The sequence below is a fragment of the Coregonus clupeaformis genome, chromosome 11 (assembly GCF_020615455.1).
Source record: "Coregonus clupeaformis isolate EN_2021a chromosome 11, ASM2061545v1, whole genome shotgun sequence".
NCBI lineage: Eukaryota > Metazoa > Chordata > Actinopteri > Salmoniformes > Salmonidae > Coregonus > Coregonus clupeaformis.
The window spans coordinates 48,144,113-48,166,759 of record NC_059202.1 but is presented as its reverse complement, the minus strand read 5'-3'; the positions used below and the strand labels follow the sequence as shown (position 1 = coordinate 48,166,759).

General features: G+C 41.7%; 2 protein-coding genes and 1 long non-coding RNA gene across 6 annotated transcripts in view; 1 reads left to right on the top strand and 2 right to left on the bottom strand.

Annotated features, from left to right (window-relative positions):
* Positions 1-281: 281 nt before the first annotated feature.
* On the bottom strand, positions 282-3,789 carry LOC121577366 (UPF0705 protein C11orf49 homolog). The gene is made up of 9 exons (XM_045223632.1): positions 3,565-3,789; positions 3,242-3,344; positions 2,858-2,988; positions 2,524-2,608; positions 2,274-2,359; positions 1,895-2,090; positions 1,299-1,408; positions 1,071-1,134; positions 282-818 (listed from the first exon to the last, which is right to left on the bottom strand). Exons 1-9 carry the CDS (start codon positions 3,623-3,625, stop codon positions 653-655), a joined length of 1,002 nt encoding a protein of 333 aa, XP_045079567.1. The 5' UTR covers positions 3,626-3,789; the 3' UTR covers positions 282-652.
* A 718-nt stretch (positions 3,790-4,507) lies between these two features.
* LOC121577365 lies at positions 4,508-6,606 on the bottom strand. Its single transcript, XR_006661583.1, has 4 exons — positions 6,295-6,606; positions 5,920-6,065; positions 5,046-5,657; positions 4,508-4,913 (listed from the first exon to the last, which is right to left on the bottom strand). It is a non-coding gene; the product is annotated as an uncharacterized LOC121577365 (long non-coding RNA).
* Positions 6,607-7,864: 1,258 nt separating this feature from the next.
* LOC121577041 (cytoskeleton-associated protein 5-A) overlaps positions 7,865-22,647 on the top strand; it is a 42,696-nt gene continuing 27,913 nt past the window's right edge. For 3 of the 4 annotated variants that reach the window (XM_041890745.1, XM_041890744.1, XM_041890742.1), the window contains exons 1-18: positions 7,866-7,975; positions 10,049-10,136; positions 13,451-13,644; positions 14,343-14,549; positions 14,686-14,857; positions 15,147-15,279; positions 15,731-15,831; positions 17,566-17,679; positions 17,798-17,902; positions 18,108-18,197; positions 18,418-18,582; positions 18,837-18,965; positions 19,286-19,438; positions 19,623-19,721; positions 19,879-19,989; positions 20,189-20,281; positions 22,191-22,376; positions 22,511-22,605. In XM_041890745.1, the coding sequence (XP_041746679.1) occupies positions 10,080-10,136; positions 13,451-13,644; positions 14,343-14,549; positions 14,686-14,857; positions 15,147-15,279; positions 15,731-15,831; positions 17,566-17,679; positions 17,798-17,902; positions 18,108-18,197; positions 18,418-18,582; positions 18,837-18,965; positions 19,286-19,438; positions 19,623-19,721; positions 19,879-19,989; positions 20,189-20,281; positions 22,191-22,376; positions 22,511-22,605 (2,204 nt within the window). In that variant the 5' untranslated portion in view covers positions 7,866-7,975; positions 10,049-10,079. Of the gene's footprint in view, positions 7,976-10,048; positions 10,137-13,450; positions 13,645-14,342; positions 14,550-14,685; positions 14,858-15,146; positions 15,280-15,730; positions 15,832-17,565; positions 17,680-17,797; positions 17,903-18,107; positions 18,198-18,417; positions 18,583-18,836; positions 18,966-19,285; positions 19,439-19,622; positions 19,722-19,878; positions 19,990-20,188; positions 20,282-22,190; positions 22,377-22,510; positions 22,606-22,647 lie in introns of all 4 variants that reach the window. The other variant, XM_041890741.2, reaches the window with a different exon arrangement.

The following is a 22,647-nucleotide window of genomic DNA, read 5'->3' as shown; positions in this document are numbered from 1 at the left end:
AATGTATGATTTATATTTCCCTTGATGATTGCATCTCAAAACAATCCTCTAAGAGGTAGTCCCGTGTAGCTCAGTTGGTAGAGCATGGCGCTTGCAACGCCAGGGTTGTGGGTTCGATTCCCACGGGGGCCAGTATGAAGAAGAAGAAGGAAAAAAATGTACGCACTCACTAACTGTAAGTCGCTCTGGATAAGAGCATCTGCTAAATGACTCAAATGTAAAAATGTAACCTGAGGTGTAAAAATCTTCCTGACCATGCAGTAAGACATTATTGCCATGGGTGACACAGCAACAATCTTTATATTAGTTGATACAGGGTTGGTAATCATAAATTACATACAGATATATCACATCATAAATAACTACAGAAAATAATGCGTATTACTATGTAGGGAATACTGAATTATAGTTCCAACCTGTAGAAACTTTCACACTTTTCAGACAAGGAATACAATCATCAGACAGGTTTTCATGGTACAAAATATATAACAGTTCTACAGAAATTGGCCTAGAGAAATATGCCTAAAGTACACAGTTGTAACACAGAAACTATAGTTGTAACGGAGTCACTGACAAGTTTAGTCCATCAGTGGAAGTATAAGTGTGTTAATGGGAGGCAAAGGGCCATTGGGAGGTCAGCCTCAGTCCAGGCTCAGTTCTCTGAGGAGTCTGTCTCCTCTGTGGATCCGTCACTCTCCATCTCGATCCTCTTGCGGTGGTGAAGGGACTTGCGTGGGGAGGCCTTCCTAGGGGGCTCCTTGTGTCCTGGTGCACTGCTGCTGCTGTTGGATGTAGGACTGATAGCGATCTGTGCAATGCTGTAGAGAGCATAGAGATATAGTAATATATTACAATACAATACTATTTCATCCTGTAGAGAGGAGAGGATACACAGTACTACGGAACTGACTAAGCTTCCAACCAGAGGGTGACTGAAGGTTCATAATCAAGTTGTGTCAAGGCAATGAAGGCATGCAACATGATCTATTAGCCATTTTTAACAGTGTATTAGAAACATGGGCAAATTTAGGTTTTTGATTATGGTACATTATGTGTTCCAGTTGACTTACAGTTTCTCCACCTCCTGGTCCATCTCAGGGTCAATCAGAAGCTCTAACTTGTTTGGCAGGGCACCTAGGAAGGTCAACACTCAAAATTATTAACAATAGATAAATAGGGATTAAATGAAAAGCCTGGCAGGTTTCATTTATTGTAATGCATGGCTTGTAGTTCTATTTCATTATGGGAACAGTAGTCTTTGTTATCAATAGATAACAACACAGTAGGCTAGTTCTCACCAATGTCCTGGTTGACACCCTCATGTCTGACCAGAGCCATCACAAAGCCATAGAATGTCACTCTCTGTGTTTGCTCCAGAACCTCTCTAATGGCAGATGTAGAAGGATGGCTATGGAGAAACACACAAGATCAATAAATCACTCTAACTGCAATATGTAACTTTTTGGGCGACCTGACCAAATTCACATAGAAATGTGTGTTATAGATCTGTCATTCTCATTGAAAACAAGTCTAAGACGCAGTAGATCTGTTCTATGTGCACTATATCGTCTTTTACTTTCAGTTTTGTACATCAGCTGAAAATACAACATTTTTGGTCATGGAAAATATATTTAAAAGTGGTTTAGATGGTACAATGATTCTCTACACTATACTTGCTTGTTTTGTCACATAAACTGATATTAGGCAAACTATTAGAATTTTAGCAGGAGTTATATACCCTAGTAGTTCAATACAACTTAATTTGTCCCCCTGGTATAATCTTCTCCCGAGTGCTGGTGTTGCCTGAGAATCATTGAATGTTTGTTTATATTGTCATTGTAGGCTAGTCACAAGATGTATTTAGATGTATTGTAATTATGGAACTATTTCTTACTTGTGTTTGAACCTTTCACAAAGCCCCTCGATGCACTCTCCAAAGACAGAAGAGTCCACTCCTTCCTGGGCCTCAGTTTCCTCTGTAGCCACCTGGGGGAGCTGTTCCACTGAGGTAGAGGTGGGGACGATCACAGTGTTGGGGCTTTTCCCTGACAGCAGGTCCTGGTAGATCACAGCAATACTCTCCAGGAACTCTGTTAGTGGAAAGTAAAATGAATACAGGATTTCATGTGACACTGTGCAACCTAGAGTCTACCCAGTCAGAGGCAGAAAAGTATCTAGTGCTCTAGCATTAGAGTTTATGTATGTGATCATCATGTCAGGTACATAGTGGTGAACCAAGTTCTCTGGTTGTTGGTTTATGCAGAGGTACTTACCTTCAAAGTAGAACTGGATTTGGAAAGAGAAGAGGAAATCCGAGAAGGACATGAGGCAGTCCATGGCATCATCCATTAGCACTATCCTATGTTGAAAGAGGATACGGTCATAGTGTATACTTCAAATGTTCACAATCATGTATTTGCATTCCATTTCACAGAGATGAAAACACACTGAACTTAATGTAACTTAAATGTAGCTAACTTAACATAATACTGTACAATATCAATCAATTATGCCAAATCAGACCTTGCTGCATGTTGTACCATCTCCACTGGAAAGTCTGGACAGAGGAGCTGCAGAAGGGAGCTGTACTCCAACATGGCCAGGAGGTCTATAGCAAGCATACAAAAGCACATAACATATATAAACACTGACAAACAACACCAGAGATATTAATTGTATTTATATAACTCAATGACACACACAGGAGGTCCTTGCAGGAAACTGAAGCTACAGTATAATTCCATAAGCATTGTGTTTTTTAATCGTAACTTTTTCACTAAATTGTTTTCACATTTTTATAATGTTCAAAGACTGTGTTACCACATCACACACACAGACACACACTCATTAGGCCTACCTCCGTTCTTCCCGATCTGTCGGAAGCACCTCCAGAGGACACGGATGAAGGAGGCCCTGTTATGAGCTGTGGCCTTGATGTAGCCGAACTCTCTGAACAGTACATGGTTGCCGTTCTTCACACTGCTAAAGCTGTCAACCAATCACAAAGGAAGTGAAATACAACATAAGGGCCAATTATTTGGCAAAAACATAATAATAATCCATAAACAGGAGATGGCTATAAGCATTTTAATGTAAGAATGTATCGTTACCTACACTGTAGTTACAATATAACTTTGAAATAAGATGAATTGATTTGAGGAATGTGGCAGGGAAACGTATTCCACACGTCTGTTTATGATCTGCTCTGAAGAAAGACTGGTAAAATAGAATAGAAACGTACTATTCTGAAAAGTAACGGACGATGCCAAACTGGGTGTATTCCTCCTTGTGCTCCAGAAGCTGGGTCACAGCATCGTTCAGGTAGAAAAGCACGTTGGTCTCAGCTGCCAGAGGAGAGAGGGTGAGTAGCTAATGTTAGCTACACACTAATATTTAGCTTTGGGTTAACCAATATTGGTGTCCTTTTATGCAGGTGTTGCTAGCTATCAAATAACTGTAATGCAGAGCGGCATATCTCTACCTATAGGCCTAACAGCTCTGCTGTCTGGCTGCATGCATGATGGTGCAGATGCAAGCTAATATTAACTAACGTTAGCTACTCACCAAGGTACTCATCAACTGAGAGGGTAGGATTGAAACGATCAGGATTCATTTTCGTGCACATTGCAGGGTCCGTAATTATAAGGTTATATATTGATATTTCAATGTATTCACTACTTGAATTTTACAGCTGGCATTGCATTTTCATGTTACTGTGGCGATCTAGCCTTGGTAGGTTTCCGCACAGGTTTCGTTTCCATGGGAAACAGTACCGGATGTTTAGGGTTTTATCAATTAAACCCCCATGGAACATCGGTATTCACTGAAAGGTTCCTAGTGTACCACCCAAACCCAAACCGAATGCAACAATCATGGGTCTATTGATGTAATGGACAATAAGTGATTGATGAACTATTGATGTAATGGACAATAATTCAAATAGCTTATTACACATGTATTAAAGCAGTCCGCATATGCAATACATCAAGACTTTAAGTATGTTGGCCTGAGTGGCCTCAATAGTCTAATTTTCCTAATTCAACCCCTTTATCAAAACAGTCCTTTGCCACTTCTCATATTAACATTTAAATGAAGGGCCATGTTTAGTTAAAGACAACACAAAACATCTAGATAAATTAAAAAGGATAATAAATCACTCTTGTCTTCATCTATCAACAGATCTTTATCAAACACTACTACTCCACTACTGGTTGAATCAATGGATGGACTCTCGCTCCACAGAGCCTCTCTATGGCCGTTTGTCTCTGTAGGTGCTGTAGAACCACACTCTTTTGACCCCTTCCTCAGCACCTGAGGGAGAGAGAGACAAAGGATGCACAAAAAGGCTTGCTATTTGGGGTTTTAGACTGGGTTTCTGTATAAGCACTTTGTGACATCTGCTGATGTAAAAAGGGCTTTATAAATACATTGGATTTGATTTGATCTCTCTCTATTATTTTCTGTCTATTATCTACATTATGAAGCATCTGTATGAGGCATCCTTACGTACTGCATCTGAGAGAGGGAGCGAAAAGGAGAGATGTTACTCAGGAGGAAAACGAGACAGGGGTTTTTGAATCATGGTACCTCGGTACTAAGCATTCAGACACGGCATCATAACACATAGTTCAAGTATTGGAGGTACAGTAAGTCATTTGAAACACCGGATGAAAAGAGGTTCGATGAGGTTCACTGAGTGACCATGAGGAGGTAAGGAAGTGCATTTCTGTCATCTTCACCTGAGTAGCAGAGGAAGTTGTGATGGTCATCGCAACGCCGCTCCACCCAGAGGAAGCCTCCCTGTTGATCATCGCTCCACAGGGGTTGGAGAAGTCCTTAGTAGCTAGGGGGTGCGACTCCCTCCCAGTGTCTGTAGTCCATGTGGCCCCCGGTCATCCAGTACCACCTGTCTGCTATAGGGCCATACAATGAAAAAACAAAAGTCGCACACTCATCTCTCATTGCTTGTGGATGATTTACTACCAACATTTCCAATAGCCTTCATCAGGGTGTGGCAAATAGGTTCTCATCACATCTGTAAATACCTGCGAAGTCCCAGCCACAGATGGGGGGTGAAGGAGGGCAGGTCGCTGCGCCGCAGCAGATCCTCCACCGCTCTCTGTTCATCCTTGCTGCGGACAATGAGCGGGTCCCCATAGTGATCCCTACAGTAGAACATAGCGTCGGACCAACACAGCTTCTTCGTCACCACTGTCACCTTCCTCCCCCTCAAGAGGACACTGTAGGAAGGAAGTGGAGGAGGGGTGGTGGGCAGGAGAGAGGGTGTGGGAGAAGATGGGGGAGTTGAAGCACTGGTTGAAGAAGAAGGAAGAGGAGTGGATGTTGGGGAAGAGAGGAGAGAAGATGGGGGAGTTGGGGGGATTTTGGAAACACTGATGGAAGGAGGTGGAAGAGGGGTGGACAGAGGAGCGGATGGGGGAGTTGAAGCACTGGTTAAATGAGGAGAAGGAGGAGGAATGGATGTTGTGGAAGAAATTAGAGAAGATGGGGGAGTTATTGGGGGGGGGTGGAAACACTGGTGGAAGGTGGAGAAGTTGACAGGTGAGAGGTTGTTTGAGAAGAGAGGAGAGAAGATAGGAGGATTTTGGAAGTACTGCTGGTGGGAGGTTGAGTGGAGGGCACAGAGATGGGTGTGTCTGAAAGAGTGAGAGAGATTACAATGTTTCACTCTTGACACGGGTACACTCACTGACAGCATGCAGGGAATCGATACCAACAATTTTTCCTTTACTTTATTACATTTATTTGACAGGGACGATGCAGATCTCTGTAAATGTGCCAGATGTAGTCAAAAAGTTAATTTCCTATCTAAAAAAGATTGTAATGATAAATATACAATACAGGAAGAGTTCAACTGTCTGATAAAGATTAACAGTGAAGACAGTCATAGGGTATTACCTGCAGGAGTGGTATATACCTCCACCTCACATAGCATGAGTAGCTTGTCCTTTCCAGGAATTACCACAATGACGTAGTGACCCTCCATCTTATTACACTGGACATTTTTGGTCTTTCCTGGTCGGATTTGGGAGATGATAGCACATCTGGGAAAGAAAGAAAGAAAGAAAGAAAGAAAGAAAGAAAGAAAGAAAGAAAGAAAGAAAGAAAGAAAGAAAGAAAGAAAGAGAGAGAGAGAGAGATGCAGATACCCAGCATTAGCATATATGACAGAGAGATCTCAAAGCCCTTTATAAAGTGTTTCTATGGACGGGAGTGTGTCTAGGATATGGTGTCAGCTGGTGTTCTTGGTACTGTTGCTCTCCAGTGAGTTACCAATGCGGATCTCAGCACAACCAAGATCGTCAGGGTTGGCATCACTGTTGGTGATCCAGACATAGGTCACTCTGTACACATCCAGCAGGTCCAATCTCCATCAGGGATTGGTTTGCCATGAAGTGTCGCTACAGGATCCTGCTTGATAGTCTTGGTTATTGTCCCCGCCAATGGCATGAGCAGGTTCACCCTGAATATTGTACAGAGAGGACTGGGTGGCCACTCTTCTCAACGCCACGTTCTCTATAAAATATAAAATCAAAGAATGTAAAATACAGTAAATCTGGTAGATTAGCCAAAAAGGAGTGGGACTTTGGAAAATGTAGGGCACTCAGTTATTTGAATGCCTGCATAACCGAGGGGGTGTTTATGACGTTGGCTCATCATCAACTTAATTTTTAAAAATCCAGCAATTACTATGTCTCTAGGCCTACTGTTTTACAGAGGAAAGTAGAAATTGTAGTATGTGTCTTGGCACTGTGAATGAGGAGAAGGAAGGATTAAAAATTATAGAATGGTTCATTAATGGTTATTAATAATACAATTATATTATAGTACATTACACAATCACACAATATAATATAATTATACAATGTTTACAGCAGTAGGACATGGTTATATTGTCCACACAACATGGTCAAAGTGTAGGAGAGGGAAAAAAATTCAAGATATGGGTAGAATCACTGTATGTAAAATAAATAATTGCAAAACCTACCAAGCAAGTTGAATTGGCTCCACCCCATGTTTCTAAGGTAGACAGAGGAGATTTTGAATACATTTGTTGTGCTTTGTTAAAATTCATCCTACTTTAACCAACTCTACATGTCAAATACACTCACCTTTTTGGTCAAGAGTCTCAAAAATAAAAACAGTATTCTGTGGCATCAAGATGTTACTTACCAGGAATATCTACTACTTCTCTGTCTCTTCAGGGCACCTGACTCTTTCTCTCCTTGACCCCAATGTGTCTGTCGTGTTATACCTTATGGATATGATGTTTCCACTTTTGCATCTACTATGTTTGATTCCCGTTGTTCTGACCACATGCAAAATGTATTTGTCTTGATTTCTTTACACATAATAGGATGACCTCACCAATGGAGGTTGTTGTATTAGTTCAATGAAATCAGACAAATACATTTTGCATGAACCATACGATTTTTATGTCTCTGCGTTCAGTTTGAAGGAAGTCGCTAACTAGCGTTACCGCAATCGCTAACTAGCGTTACCGCAATCGCTAACTAGCGTTAGCGCAATGACTAGAAGTCTATGGTAACTGCTAGCATGCATTTCCAAAATCCTGAAGTATCCCTTTAACACAAATAGAATAAATAGTGTAGGCCATTTTGACTGGCAATGACCTAGGGTGACTGCTTGAGGTGGTGCCTATATCGTAAAAATTTATGAAAACAAAAATTAATTTAAGGTTTGGGCATATGGTTATCAGTGTAGTTAAGGTTAGGTTTAGGTTTAAAATCAGATTTTAAAGAAGATAAATTGTAGAAAAAGGCGGGGTTTAGCCATTTGTGGTTGTGGTACGACCCTCTCTGTGGAGCGTGGCCCCTCCCTCTGGTTCACCGCCCTTGGAGGCGGATTCAAAGCTTGGACTGGAGAGAGTAATGGTCGAATATTGGCTCCATCTAAATAGCTAACATTATTTTGCATACCAGAAAGACCCCAGGTAATTAAAAAAGCCTGTATTCATTGTTCTGCTTCTGAGCTAGCTACTGAAAGGAGAGCCCGCGCTTTGATGTTCACTCAGACAGACCTAATTAATTTAGCTCACTGCTGCGTTTTCTGGGCCTGGCTGTGGTGGTGCAGATGAAATAGCTTTTCTTTGACTGTCAGGCAGACAAGTCTTATTTTGTACATATGCCAGCTTAATGCAATGTCATACCTTTTATTTTGCTTCACATTACACTGGTTGGTGAGAAAGTATCGTTGTACATAGTCAACATGGTTGTTGGGTTTTGGTCGTGTTGACAGGTCCAGCTAGCAAAGTTACTAGCTACTGTTGCTAGCCACGTTAGCTTGACGTTGTCAGCTGACGTATGCAACAACAGCTTTTAGCTTAACATAGTAAGCTAACTAGCTAACTGTGCATTGATGTCTAAGGTACATTTGTATCGTTATTTGATTCCATCTAAATCTAGTTTTCTAACTAAAAGCTTTTTTCTAATTAGCGCGCTAACTAACGTTAGTTGCGATCAAAGCTCTGCCAGCAATGTTGATCATGTTATTGTAGCTAGCAAGCTAACGTTAGCTAATCTGTCACACGATGTTTGGCATTACTTTGCTAGCTAGCTGGCTAGCAAACGTTAATTTAGTTCAAATCAATATGTGCTAGTGTCGCAGTTGGCTAGCTAATGTAGCTAGCTAGTTAATTCTGCCCAGCCAAAATATTGAACTCTTCCCAGCCAGTCAGACATACGTTTCAAGTTGTATTAGTCGTAAGGACACAGATTCTTACTTGCAGGTTCCTTCTCGACAATGCAACAACAATAAGATATAATAAAATAAGAATACGAACATAAAGTAAATGGCAGTAGAATAGATTAATACAGGAAGGCACAATATTTAGCTAACGTTCGACATGTATCAGGGGAAGGGAGGGAATTTGGGGCCAAGTATTGAAATTGTGCAGACGTGTACTAAGGTGCGGAGAGTCAGTGTAGGTGGTCAGTCCAGCTCAAGGGTACAGCATGTAGATAGAAACTGTCTCTGAGGCTGTTGGTATCAGACCTCATGCTCAGATACGTCTGCCAGACGGTAAGGGAGTGAACAGCTCATGTGTTGGGTCCTTGATGATGCTGTAGGACTTCCTCAGGCATCGTTTCAAGTAGATGTCCAGGATGGATGGGAACACAGCCCCAGTAATGTACCTGATGGGTCAATATGAAATCTGACCGGCAGCCTCTCATCTGAAAATGCGTTAGGAGAGAATCACATGCTTGTCCTTTCAAATAGAGCTGTAGCACCACTTTTAACCGCTTAACTAGCTGCCTCTATTGTAATGGCTAGTTATGTTTTGTCTTCAGATCTCCACTCAGACAGTGCATTAGACAAGCATATTGTTTAACTTAATTATGTCGGCACACTCCACACCCAAATGTTGTTGGTGCATGCCAGAGTATCTCATACTGATGTTTTTGTGATGCCATGTTGTTTTCTAAATTCACTATTGGTATGGAAACTTCTCAATCTCCTGATGCATGCATAGTATGTTACGTGTCATGAATGAAAGGAAGTGAATTACACATTTCACTCCATCAGAAATGTACAGTGCCTTCATAAAGTATTCACACCCCTTGACTTTTTCCACATTTTATTGTTACAGCCTGAATTTAAAATGAATTAAAACTGAGATTTTGTCACTGGCCTACACACAATAGCACATCATGTCAAAGTGGAATTATGTTTTTAGACATTTTTACAAATTAATTAAAGATGAAAAGCTGAAATGTCTTGAGTCAATAAGTATTCAACCCCTTTGTTATGGCAAGCCTAAATAAGTTCAGGAGTAAAAATGTGCTTAACAAATCACAAATGTTGCAATGACTCACTCAGTGTGCAATAATATTTGAATTGAGGCTGTAACAACAAAATGTGGATTAAGTCAAAAAGTATGACTGCTTTCTGAAGGCATTGTATGTTATGACTACTATTGACATACCAGCACTCATTACAACTGGATGTTCTGAGAATGGATTGCAAAACTGGTAACTCCCACTTTGTTTTGATATTGTTGTTACAGTTGAATTTGTAAGGCAAACACAGAGGTCATCATGGGTGATGACAGTGAGTGGATGAAGTTGCCCATCGACCAGAAGTGCGAACACAAGGTGATTACCCGTCACACACACGCACTTAAGACAGACTTTCCTCACAGTGTTGAATCCTTGCTGGATGTGTTTCAGCAGCTGTGGTTTTGTTTCATAAAATATTATCCAATAGCACACCCTGAGCTCGCATTGTAAGCCAGTGTTTTCCATTAGTAACGGCCGTCGGCTAATCAGCCGGTTACGGACTCATTTTCAGCCAGTTACTTTTTCCACGTCATATTAACTAGGCTACTTTTCATTTAAACGTTTTAATTCGCTAGTCCGTCGAACCCTCTCCCGCTAGAATGAATGATATACCGTTTCTAGTGATCTATTGATAGGATAGACGCCTGTTAGTCAAAGCGAGCGACGACAGGAAACGCTCTGTCCCGCCTCCCGGTATAATTTGTGTGTGCTGTGGTTGGTTGCAGTTGAATTTCTTTACATGGAGGAGGGAGAGAATTTGTACATCCCATGTAATGTAAGTCGTAACGATGTATGCACTAACTGTAAGTCGCTCTGGATAACAGCGTCTGCTAAATGACTAAAATGTAAATGAAATCCACTTAGCCTAATTATTATTTTCTGCGACATTAATGTATTTTCTTTCGCGTGTTTCACGTAGCCAGCCACGCGGATTCGTGGCGCATAGGCTATTTACTGTGCTTTATTTGACAACTGGAAAGGAAGTGTTGACTCTGATTAAAGGTGTTGAACTGACTAAATAAAGTAGATCTCCTACAGTACCAGTCAACGGTTTGGACACACCTACTCATTCAAGGGTTTTTCTTAATTTTTACTATTTTTTACATTGTGGAATAATAGTGTAACTATGAAATAACACATATGGAATCATTTAGTAACCAAAAAAAGTGTCAAACAAAGCAAAATATATTTCGGATTTTTCAAACCTCTGCTGCAGAGGATAAGTTCATTAGAGTTACCAGCCTCAGAAATTGCAGCCCAAATAAGTGCTTCACAGAGTTCAAGTAACAGACACATCTCAACACCAGCTGTTCAGAGGAGTGTGTGAATCAGGCCTTCATGGTCGAATTGCTGCAAAGAAACCACTACTAAAGTACACCAATAATAAGAAGAGACTTGTTTGGGCCAAGAAACAAGAGCAATGGACATAAGACCGGTGGAAATCTGTCCTTTGGTCTGGAGTCCAAATTGGAGATTTTTGGTTCCAACCTCTGTGTCTTTGTGAGACGCAGTGTAGGTGAATGGATGATCTCCGCATGTGTAGTTCCCACCATGAAGCATGAAGGAGGAGGTGTGATGGTGTGGGGGTGGTTTGCTGGTGACACTGTCTGTGATTTGTTTAGAATTCAAGTCACACTTAACCAGCATGGCTACCACCGCATTCTGCAGCGATACGCCATCCCATCTGGTTTGGGCTTAGTGGGACAATCATCTGTTTTCAACAGGACAATGACCCAACACACCTCCAGGCTGTGTATTGCTATTTGACCAAGAAGGAGAGTGATGGAGTGCTGCATCTGATGACCTGGTCTCCACAATCCCCCGACCTCAACCCAAGTGAGATAGTTTGGGTTGAGTCGGACCGCAGAGTGAAGGAAAAGCAGCCAACAAGTGCTCAGCATATGTGGGAACTCCTTCAAGACTGTTGGAAAAGCATTCCAAGTGAAGCTGGTTGAGATAATGCCAAGCGTGTGCAAAGCTGTCATCAAGGCAAAGGTTGGCTACTTTGAAGAATCTCAAATATAAAATATATTTTGATTTAACACTTTTTTGGTTACAACATGATTCCATATGTGTTATTTCATAGTTTTGATGTCTTCACTATTATCCTACAATATAGAAAATAGTTAAAATAAAGAAAAACCCTTGAATGAGTAGGTGTGTCCAAACTTTTGACTTTTACTGTATATAGAACAAAAATATAAACGCAACAATTTCAATGATTTTACTGAGTTACAGTTCATATAAGGAAATCAGAAGCCGGATGTGGAGGTCCTGGGCTGGCGTGGTTACACGTGGTCTGCGGTTGTAGGACCGGTTGGACGTAGTGCCAAATTCTCTAAAACGAAGATGGAGGCGGCTTATGGTAGAGAAATGAACATTCAATTATCTGGCAACAGCTCTGGTGGACATTCCTGCAGCCACCATGCCAATTGCATGCTCCCTCAACTAGAGACATATGTGGCATTGTGTTGTGTGACAACTGCACATCTTAGTGGCCTTTTTATAGTCCTCAGCACAAGGTGCACCTGTGTAATGATCATGCTGTTTAATTAGCTTCTTGATATGCCACACCTGTCAGGTGGATGGGATTATCTTAGCAATGGAGAAATGCTCACTAACAGGGATGTAAACAAATTGAGAGAAATACGCTTTTTGTGCGTATGAGACATAGGACCAACACTTTACATGTTGCGTTTTATATTTTGTGTTCAGTATAATACTTAAGACTGACATAACCCTTTTTATTTTTTCCATTTAACCTTAAATTTCTCTGTTCTAATAAAATACATAATTTGAAAAACAAACGTTGTGGCAATGCATATCTTGCAGTAAAACTGTAAATACGATTTTAATCTCGGAGACAGGTTAAAGGTTTAATATTCTCATACTTAGAAAATAGCCCTGATCATAAACGCCTAGACCTAGACAATATTCAAAACAACTAACAATACACTGAATTCATACATTTTCAGTAATTTTAAATTGTCATGTATTTCTACACAATACCACAGCACATTTTTCCAATCTGGGAGGTAAACTCGATAAAGTAGCCTATTCAATAATTTCGCAATGTATTTCGGATGGAATCAAGGCATTATAATCTACCAGAGGCCACCAAAATGTAGCTCCTTCTGCAAATAATGTTGAACCCAGAGGGGAAGCCCCAACCCCCCACCCCCTCCTCCCCGGGGGTGCCTGGCTGGCTACTTTTTCTATTTGGTGGCTACTCTATGTACTTGTGAAAAACACTGGTGAGCTCATTTTCCCCACAAAAACTGCTAATTTAGACTAGATTTCCAGCAGCAAAGAGCTAGACTGAAGACTGCTAAATGGCTCTTCCAAAAGGATAGCCTAACATGCAGTGAAGCTTATGATTTTACAGTTTCCAATCCCTGTCTTCAGTCTCTCTCAAATGATTTACACTCAATCACAATGGAGGATATGCTAGGCCAAATAACTGCCCTCTGTACGTAACATCAAAAGAAAGCCCATTTTAAATTAGTTTCTTTACTTTGGCTGTACAACTAGAATCTGGGTCACATCAAATCCCTTAGTTATGAACTCTAATTTACCTTGACTCCCTCTCATCACAAGGCTCACTGTTCACCTGCTTCATCCCAACCAAGGTATGGAAAGCCAGACTAAATGGCTATGAAGAAGCCCTGAAGCTCTTCCAGAGGATAGAGGACGAGAAGAGCCCAGAATGGGGCAAATACCTGGGCCTGCTTAAGAAATTTGTGACCGACTCAAACGCCGTGGCCCAGCTGAAGGGCCTAGAGGCAGCATTTACCTACATTGAGAAGGCTCATGTGGCTGGCAAGTAAGTACTAGACCTACATCTCATCTGACTACACAAATGGAACTTTGTAAATACAAGAAGATGTAATAGTAACTCATTGCCTAGATTGTCAGGCTACTTGAATAGTTGAACAGTAGTAATGAAAAGGCCTATCTCATAGCCTTGGTCTTCAGGTTAGGTGAATGCATACAATTATAATACAAGAGACTCATTGTAATTATATGGGTGAATATATCTAAATCTCCCAATGAAAGCTTTGTCTGTTTTAAGTACTGATCTCTGTGTGAAACTGGGCTTGTTGTGGAAGGCTCCAGTGAGCTCTAACGCAGTCAGGAGAAATTTTAAGCCTGCCTGATATTTATGTATGGAGAGAGCCTGTCTGACATCAGATCCGTCCGTATATTGTGTGCAACCTATCGGGCAAGGATTACACTATTGAATGATTCTAGGAAGGACTAGTAGGGACTTAGAATGCACGGTAGTGAATGAGAGAACAGAGGCCATAGGACATAGAAGGTGAGTCAAAAGGAACACTAATTCACAAGGGCTACATCGCAAGCATAACATACAACTGTTTATTATGGATTCTCATGACAATTAAGTCGGCATACGCTGCGCAGTGTACATGAATTGACACTCTACTCTCGCACGTAAAATGTGATGCCGTTGACGGCATCTCTCTGTGTGGTTTTGGCTTAAGTGTTTTGCTTGTGTTCCAGAACATCAGGAGAGGTGGTGTCGGGCGTGGTCAGTAAAGTGTTCAACCAGCCTAAAGCCAGGGCCAAAGAGCTGGGCTCAGACATCTGCCTCATGTACATAGAGATCGAGAGGGCTGAGGTGGTTCAGGACGAGCTCATCAAAGGCCTCGATAACAAAAACCCCAAGATTGTCGTCACCTGTATTGAAACTTTAAGGAAGGCACTTAGGTGAGTTTTTCTACTTCATAGTTTTGCTAAAGATTTCTCCAACCAATTAATTCAGGCGCTTTTTTTTAAACCATAGCTATTATGTCATTACATAGGCCTAAATCCTGAAATGTAATTATTTATTAATTTTTTTCAGTGAGTTTGGGTCCAAAATTATTACTCTGAAGCCAGTGGTGAAAGTTTTGCCCAAACAGTTTGAGTCGAGAGAAAAGGCGGTTCGAGACGAGGCCAAACTACTAGCAGTAGAGATTTATAAATGGATCCGGGATGCGCTTCGACCTCCTCTCCAGGGCATCAACTCTGTTCAGGTGAGATAAGGCTTCTGAACACTTTGATACAGAGGCTCTTTCTCAATTCATCTTTCTTCGATTTCTCACATCTTCGCTTCCTTCTCAAAACACATAGGAGAAGAAGGTCTGAGGAGAGGGACTTTGGACCTTCTCCAATAATAGGATTGAAGCATGGAATCGCAGAAAGACCAATTGAGATGCAGCCAGAGTTTGTTTTTGCTCATATGCAATATGGGTCTCCATAAATTCCGGAACAACTGATTCATGGGATGTCTAACAGCTGGGTTTCCTCTTCTTTTTTCCACAGTTGAAGGAGCTGGAGGAAGAGTGGGTGAAGCTGCCGACGACAGCCCCCAAACAGAGCCGCTTCCTCCGCTCACAGCAGGCCCTCAAGGCCAAGTTTGAACAGCAGCAGGCAGCTGGAGGAGACGAGGCAGATGGTATACTTTATCAGACAGCCTAGTTTTGATGTCCACATTTAAGCCACTTTACGCCTTTTTCCTAGCCTGGATGGCAGTCTGTTTGTGCTATCTTATGGAACTCCTTATGGAATTGTTGTCAAGATGGCACAAACAGATCTGTGACTAGGCTTCTCTCATCAATGGCTTTTGAGAGAGAATTTGTGCAACGCTTTATATCTTTGTGGAAGATAACTGTAAATGCCCAGGTGTTGTTGAAAGACAAGAAGATTGACGTATGTAAATGTTGCATGGTAGTCTTGATGATTGAGACTGGTCTTGTGAAAAGCCTTTGCGCTGAAATGTCGACATCAAACAGTCTCAAATATGTAGTCTCGTCTTGTTTTTTTTCTATAATCGTATTGTTGATAATGAGATGGGTAGGCCGGCTTACATTATCAGATTGAAGGTCTCACACTAAACTCTCTTTCAGGAGATGATGATGACGAACCTGCACCTCAGGTAGACCCGTATGAGCTGCTGGAAGCAGTGGAGATCCTCTCAAAACTACCTAAAGACTTCTATGACAAAATTGTACGTTTGGGCTCCAGGGAAATGACCCTTAAATTCAAAAGGCCTAAAGTGCATCTATTGAATTAATATATGCTAAACATACACTACCGGTCAAAAGTTTTAGAACAAATACTCATTCAAGGGTTTTTCTTTATTTTTACTATCTTCTACATTGTAGAATAATAGTGAAGACATCAAAACTATAAAATAACACATATGGAGTCATGTAGTAACCAAAAAAGTGTTAAATCAATATATATTTTACATTTGAGATTCTTAAAATAGCCACCCTTTGCCTTGATGACAGCTTTGCACACTCTTGGCATTCTCTCAACCAGCTCAACCTGGAATGCTTTTCCAACAGTCTTGAAGGAGTTCCCACATATGCTGAGCACTTGTTGGCTGCTTTTCCTTCACTCTGCGGTCCGACTCATCCCAAACCATCTCAATTTGGTTGAGGTCGGGGGATTGTGGAGGCCAGGTCATCTGATGCAGCACTCCGTCACTCTCTTTCTTGATAAAATAACCCTTACACAGCCTGGAGGTGTGTTGGGTCACTGTCCTGTTGAAAATCAAATGATAGTCCCACTAAGCCCAAACCAGATGGGATGGCATATTGCTGCGGAATGCTGTGGTAGCCATGCTGGTTAAGTGTGCCTTGAATTCTAAATAAATCACAGACAGTGTCATCAGCAAAGCACCCCCACACCATAACTCCTCCTCCTCCATTCTTTATGGTGGGAAATACACATGCGGAGATCATCCGTTCACCCACACCGCGTCTCACAAAGACACGGCGGTTGGAACCAAAAATCTCAAATTTGGACTCATCAGACTAAAGAACAGATTTCTACCGGTCTAATGTCCATTGCTTGTGTTTCTTGGCCCAAGCAAGTCTCTTCTTCTTATTGGTGTCCTTTAGTAGTGGTTTCTTTGCAGCAATTCGACCATGAAAGCCTGATTCACACAGTCTCCTCTGAACAGTTTATGTTGAAATGTGTCTTTTACTTGAACTCTGTGAAGCATTTGGGCTGCAATTTCTGAGGCTGGTAACTCTAATGAACTTATCCTCTGCATCAGAGGTAACTCTGGGTCTTCCGTTCCGGTGGCGGTCCTCATGAGAGCCAGTTTCATCATAGCGCTTGATGGTTTTTGCGACTGCACTTGAAGAAACGTTCAAAGTTCTTGACATTTTCCGTATTGACTGACCTTCATGTCTTAAAGTAATGATGGACTGTTGTTTCTCTTTGCTTATTTGAGCAATAATATGGACTTGGTCTTTTACCAAATAGGGCTATCTTCTGTATATCCCCCTACCTTGTCACAACACAATTGATTGGCATTAAATTAACTTTTAACAAGGCACACCTGTTAATTGAAATGCATTCCAGGTGACTACCTCATGAAGCTGGTTGTGAGAATGCCAAGAGTGCAAGGCAAAGGGTGGCTATTTGAAGAATCTCAAATATAAAATATATTTTGATTTGTTTAACACTTTTTTGGTTACTACATGATTCCATATGTGTTATTTCATAGTGTTGATGTCTTCACCATTATTCTACAATGTAGAAAATAGTAAAAAATAAAGAAAAACCCTTGAATGAGTAGGTGTTCTAAAACTTTTGACCGGTAGTGTATGTCATATTTTTTTATATTAGGAGTTTGAAAGCAAAAGTTAGGCTATTATGTGTTTCTTGTATTGAGTTGGATCAATGTAATAAGACATAAACCATCTCTCATTATATCTGACCTTAGGAGGCCAAAAAATGGCAGGAGAGGAAAGAGGCCTTGGAAGCAGTGGAGACCTTGGCTAAAAACCCTAAATTGGAGAATGGCGACTTTGGTGACTTAGTCAGAGCACTAAAAAAGGTACTGTAACATCTTATGTTTCACAGGGACGCCACTAATTGGGATACCGGGTAATGGAATGTATCTCCAGGAAGTAGGACAATGATAAACCTCCTGAAAATAATAATTTGTTTCCCAGGTTATTGGTAAAGATGCAAATGTTATGCTGGTGACCCTGGCAGCCAAATGTGTGGCTGGACTAGCAGCTGGGCTCCGGAAGAAGTTTGGAACATATGCAGGACATGTAAGTTACCTTCAAGGCAGTGGTATAGAATTGTGTTTACAACAGTTATGCTAGCCAAGAGCAGTGAATGTGGGAGCTGATGCATGAACAAGCTGAGTGCGGTTACATTGGTAACGGTGGGGAGCAGTGGCAACATGTATTTGTACATCCCTGATTTTGTACATAATGTGAAAACTGTGCTTTATATTATGCTCTGTGTTTCAAGGTGGTGCCAACGATTTTAGAAAAGTTTAAAGAGAAGAAACCACAAGTGGTCCAGGCCTTGCAAGAGGCTATTGATGCAATCTTCCTTACTGTGAGTAAACTGTACTATGTGGATTCACTGGTCATAGTTTGGGCTTTGTTTCTATGTGATTCATATCAAGCTGATTTAGTAAGATCTGGAATGTTGGGACTGTTCTTGTTTTGAGAGATTATCTTCCGTTTGATTTGGTCAAGAGACTCATTCCAGGCTGCTTCTATTTTATTTTCTGTGCCTAACATAATGTTTTCCATGTCTTCTTATTGTTTTGCAGACAACTCTCCAGAATATCAGTGAGGATGTGTTGGGTGTGATGGACAACAAGAACCCTTCCATCAAACAGCAGGCCTCTCTGTTCCTGGCCAGAAGCTTCCGCCACTGCACCCAAGCCACGTTGCCAAAGAGCATGCTCAAAGCTTTCTGCCCTGCATTTCTCAAGGTACCGAAAACATTTCATATTCATAAACAGGCAAATTCATGGCTGGTTTCCCAGACACAGATTACGTGTAGTCCTGGACTAAAAAGCATGCTTAGTCAAGAATCTGGATTGAAAGTGCTTTTTAGTCCAGGACTAGACTTAATCTGTGTCTGGGAAAACATCCCTCTGTGGTCACAAATGATGTTCTGTCCTCCAATTTGTGAACGTGTGGGGAATAATGCTCCTACTCCCCATCTCTTGATGAACCCTCTCAGCAAGTGAATGATTCGGCCCCAGAGGTGAGAGACGCTGCGTATGAAGCTTTGGGGACAGCCATGAAGGTGGTGGGGGAGAAGGCTGTCAACCCATTCCTGGCTGATCTGGACAAACTCAAGCTTGACAAGGTGAGGATTGCTATGTAGAATATGTATCAGAATATCTATCGTTATTGATATCATTAATATCAGTGTGTTAGTCTATCGTCAATACACAGTATGTCCTTATCGTTGTTATCAGTCTATCTATTACTATCTTGTGTGCCGTGTTATCTTGTGTATCCTGTGTAAAACTAGTTCACTAAAAGTGAACTAATGCCAATGTAGATTAGTTATTTATTGGATATACGGTTGTATTATTATGAGATAGTATCCTTAAAGTTGACCCGTTTTTGAAGAGTAGACAACAAATGAAATTACCTGACCTCCATCCATCTCTAAATGAACAGATTAAAGAAAGTGCTGATAAGGTGGAACTGCCTGGAAAGAAAGGAGGAGGTGGTGGAGGGGCGGAGAAGAAGGCACCTGCTGCAAAGGCAGCACCGCCTGCTGAGGCTCCAGCTAGATCCTCTGCACCGCCCAAGAAGGCCCCAGCAGCTAAGGTTTGATTGATTGATTTGACAATTAAAATGCATATAAAGCCACTTTAGCCTGAGACAAGGTGAACCCCAGGCTGCCAGTGTTATTCACCAGGCTCGCTACACTGTCCCCGATGAGACAGTAACCATAGTAGGTATCTGTAAAGAAACTACTAAAAAATGAATTTTTGTGTTCATTATTTTGCAGTTTGGTGGACCTCCTAAGAAAGGTAAACCTGCCTCCGCTCCGAGTGCGAAAGGAAAGAAATGTTCTGAAACAAAGGAATTCATAGAGACCGAGCTATCGGTAAGTCAACTGTTTTAAGAGGACTGCTATGTGCAGCCTTTTAACCGTAGGAATACTCATTATTTAGTAGTCTGGTTGAATGAGCGGACCATTTTTTCGGTGGTTAACTCTTTCATTACCGGTAACTTGAGTGTTTGACCTTGTTTGTGTCCACTAGATTGAGGTGTGTGAGGAGAAGTCCGCCGCGGTGCTCCCTGCCTCCTGCATGCAGCTGCTGGACTCTGCTAACTGGAAGGAGAGACTGGCCAGCATGGAGGAGTTTCAGAAGGTAACTAGTTTTGACTGTATAATCTGACCTCTTTAGTATTGTCTTACTCATATCTCATCAAATGTTATACATTTGTGTTCTATTTAATTATGTGGTCTTGCTCATATTATGAACCTGCTCTTTACAACAATGTGTAAATAGATTAATTAGTGGAGTTAGGTACTTTTATGTTATATTCTTATCATGTGATTGTCACCAGGCTGTGGAGCAGATGGACAAGAGTGAGATGCCCTGCCAGGCTCTGGTTAGGATGCTGGCCAAGAAACCAGGCTGGAAAGAGACTAACTTCCAGGTACAGCATACCCAAGTTTAAACACTTACCACAGCGAGCTAAAATGGATACATACAGTGCATTCGGAAAGTATTCAGACCCCTTGACTTTTTCTACATTTTGTTACGTTACAGCCTTATTCTAAAATTGATTACATCAATCTACACACAATACCCCATAATGATTAAGCAAAAACAGGTTTTTAGAAATGTTTGCTAATTTATTACAGATAAAAACACCTTATTTACATAAGTATTCAGACCCTTTGCTATGAGACTCGAAATTGAGCTCAGGTGCATCCTGTTTCCATTGATCATCCTTGAGATGTTTCTACAACTTGATTGGAGTCCACCTGTGGTAAATTAAATTGATTGGACATGATTTGTAAAGGCATACACTTGTCTATATTAGGTCCATGTCAGAGCAAAAACCAAGCCATGAGGTCGAAGGAATTGTCCGTAGAGCTCCGAGACAGGATTGTGTCGAGGCACAGATCTGGGGAAGGGTACCAAAAAATGTCTGCAGCATTAATAATAATAATATGCCATTTAGCAGACGCTTTTATCCAAAGCGACTAACAGTCATGCGTGCATACATTTTTTGTGTATGGGTGGTCCCGGGGATCGAACCCACTACCTTGGCGTTACAAGCGCCGTGCTCTACCAGCTGAGCTACAGAGGAATTGAAGGCATTGAAGGTCCCCAATAACACAGTGGCCTCCATCATTCTTAAATGGAAGAAGTTTGGAACCACCAAGACTCTTCCTAGAGCTGGCCGCCCGGCCAAACTGAGCAATCGGGGGAGAAGGGCCTTGGTCAGGGAGGTGACCAAGAACCTGATGGTCACTCTGACAGAGCTCCAGAGTTCCCCTGTGGAGATGGGAGAACCTTCCAGAAGGACAACCATCTCTGCAGCACTCCACCAATCAGGCCTTTATGGTAGAGTGGCCAGACAGAAGCCACTCCTCAGTAAAAGGCACATGATAGCCCGCTTGGAGTTTGCCAAAAGGCACCTAAAGACTCTCAGACAATGAGAAACAAGATTATCTGGTCTGATGAAACCACGATTGAACTCTTTGGCCTGAATGCCAAGCGTCACGTCTGGAGGAAACCTGGCACCATCCCTACGGTGAAGCATGGTGGTGGCGGTATCATGCTGTGGGGAGGTTTTTCAGCAGCAGGGACTGGGAGTCAGGATCGAGGGAAAGATGAACGGAGCAAAGTACAGAGAGATCCTTGATGAAGACCCGCTCCAGAGCGCTCAGGACCTCAGACTGGGGCGAAGGTTCACCTTCCAACAGGACAACGACCCTAAGCACACAGCCAATACAACGCAGGAGTGGCCTGACAATAGCTGTGCAGCGACACTCCCCATCCAACCTGACAGAGCTTGAGATGATCTGCAGAGAAGAATGTGAGAAACTCCCCAAATACAGGCGTGCCAAGCTTGTAGCGTCATACCCAAGAAGACTTGAGGCTGTAATCGCTTCCAAAGGTGCTTCAACTAAGTACTGAGTAAAGGGTCTGAATACTTATGTAAATGTGATAATTGAGTTTTTTATTTTTATAAATTTGCAAAAATCTATACAAACCTGTTTTTGCTTTGTCATTATGGGGTATTGTGTGTAGATTGATGAGGGTGGAAATAACAATTTAATCAATTTTAGAATAAGGCTGTAACGTAACAAAATGTGGAAAAAGTCAAGGGGTCTGAATACTTTACGAATGCACTGTAGATACAAATGTTGGTGAAAATGTTGTGATTGTATCACCTAAGGTTTGTTTTTTAACGGATAGTCCTATTTATTGGACCTTGTATTTGTCCAGCTCCTGTCATTATTGTGGATGTATAAAATTCCATTCACTAGATGGACCCACATTTCTCTGTCGTCATAACTGACTTTTGGTTCTTGGGTTTGTTCATGATTCAGGTGATGCAGATGAAGCTTCACATTGTGGGTCTGATAGCCCAGAAGGGATCCTTCTCCAAGACGTCAGCCTTCGTGGTGTTGGACGGCCTGGTGGATAAAATAGGAGATGTGAAATGTGGGGGCAAAGCCAAGGAGGGCCTGACTGCTACCGCTGAGGCCTGCTCCCTGCCCTGGACAGCTGAACAGGTCTGTTGTTGGTGGTGTTGCCTTTCAGAACTGCGGTTCTGCTATTCAGTTTTTTTCCCTTTTCACATCTTTGAATTAAAAAAAGAGCACAAGTAAGAAATATCAGTTGTTCACTAGTGTGCTTCATCCCTCAGGTGGTCTCCATGGTTTTTGCACAGAAGAATCCTAAAAATCAAGCTGAAACCCTCAACTGGTTGGCTAACGCCATGAAGGAATTTGGATTTGCTGGGTAAGTTTCTTACTTTCCATTATTGGAGGTGTATCCATTTAC

Excerpts from the sequence above, each read along its gene's own strand:
- LOC121577366 (XM_045223632.1), bottom strand. The coding sequence starts at position 3,625 with ATGTGCACGAAAATGAATCCTGATCGTTTCAATCCTACCCTCTCAGTT. Across the intron at positions 3,345-3,564 it reads CTCAGTTGATGAGTACCTTG|CTGAGACCAACGTGCTTTTC; the intron begins GTGAGTAGCTAA and ends CTCCTCTGGCAG. Across the intron at positions 1,409-1,894 it reads TGTGAAAGGTTCAAACACAA|CCATCCTTCTACATCTGCCA; the intron begins GTAAGAAATAGT and ends GTTTCTCCATAG.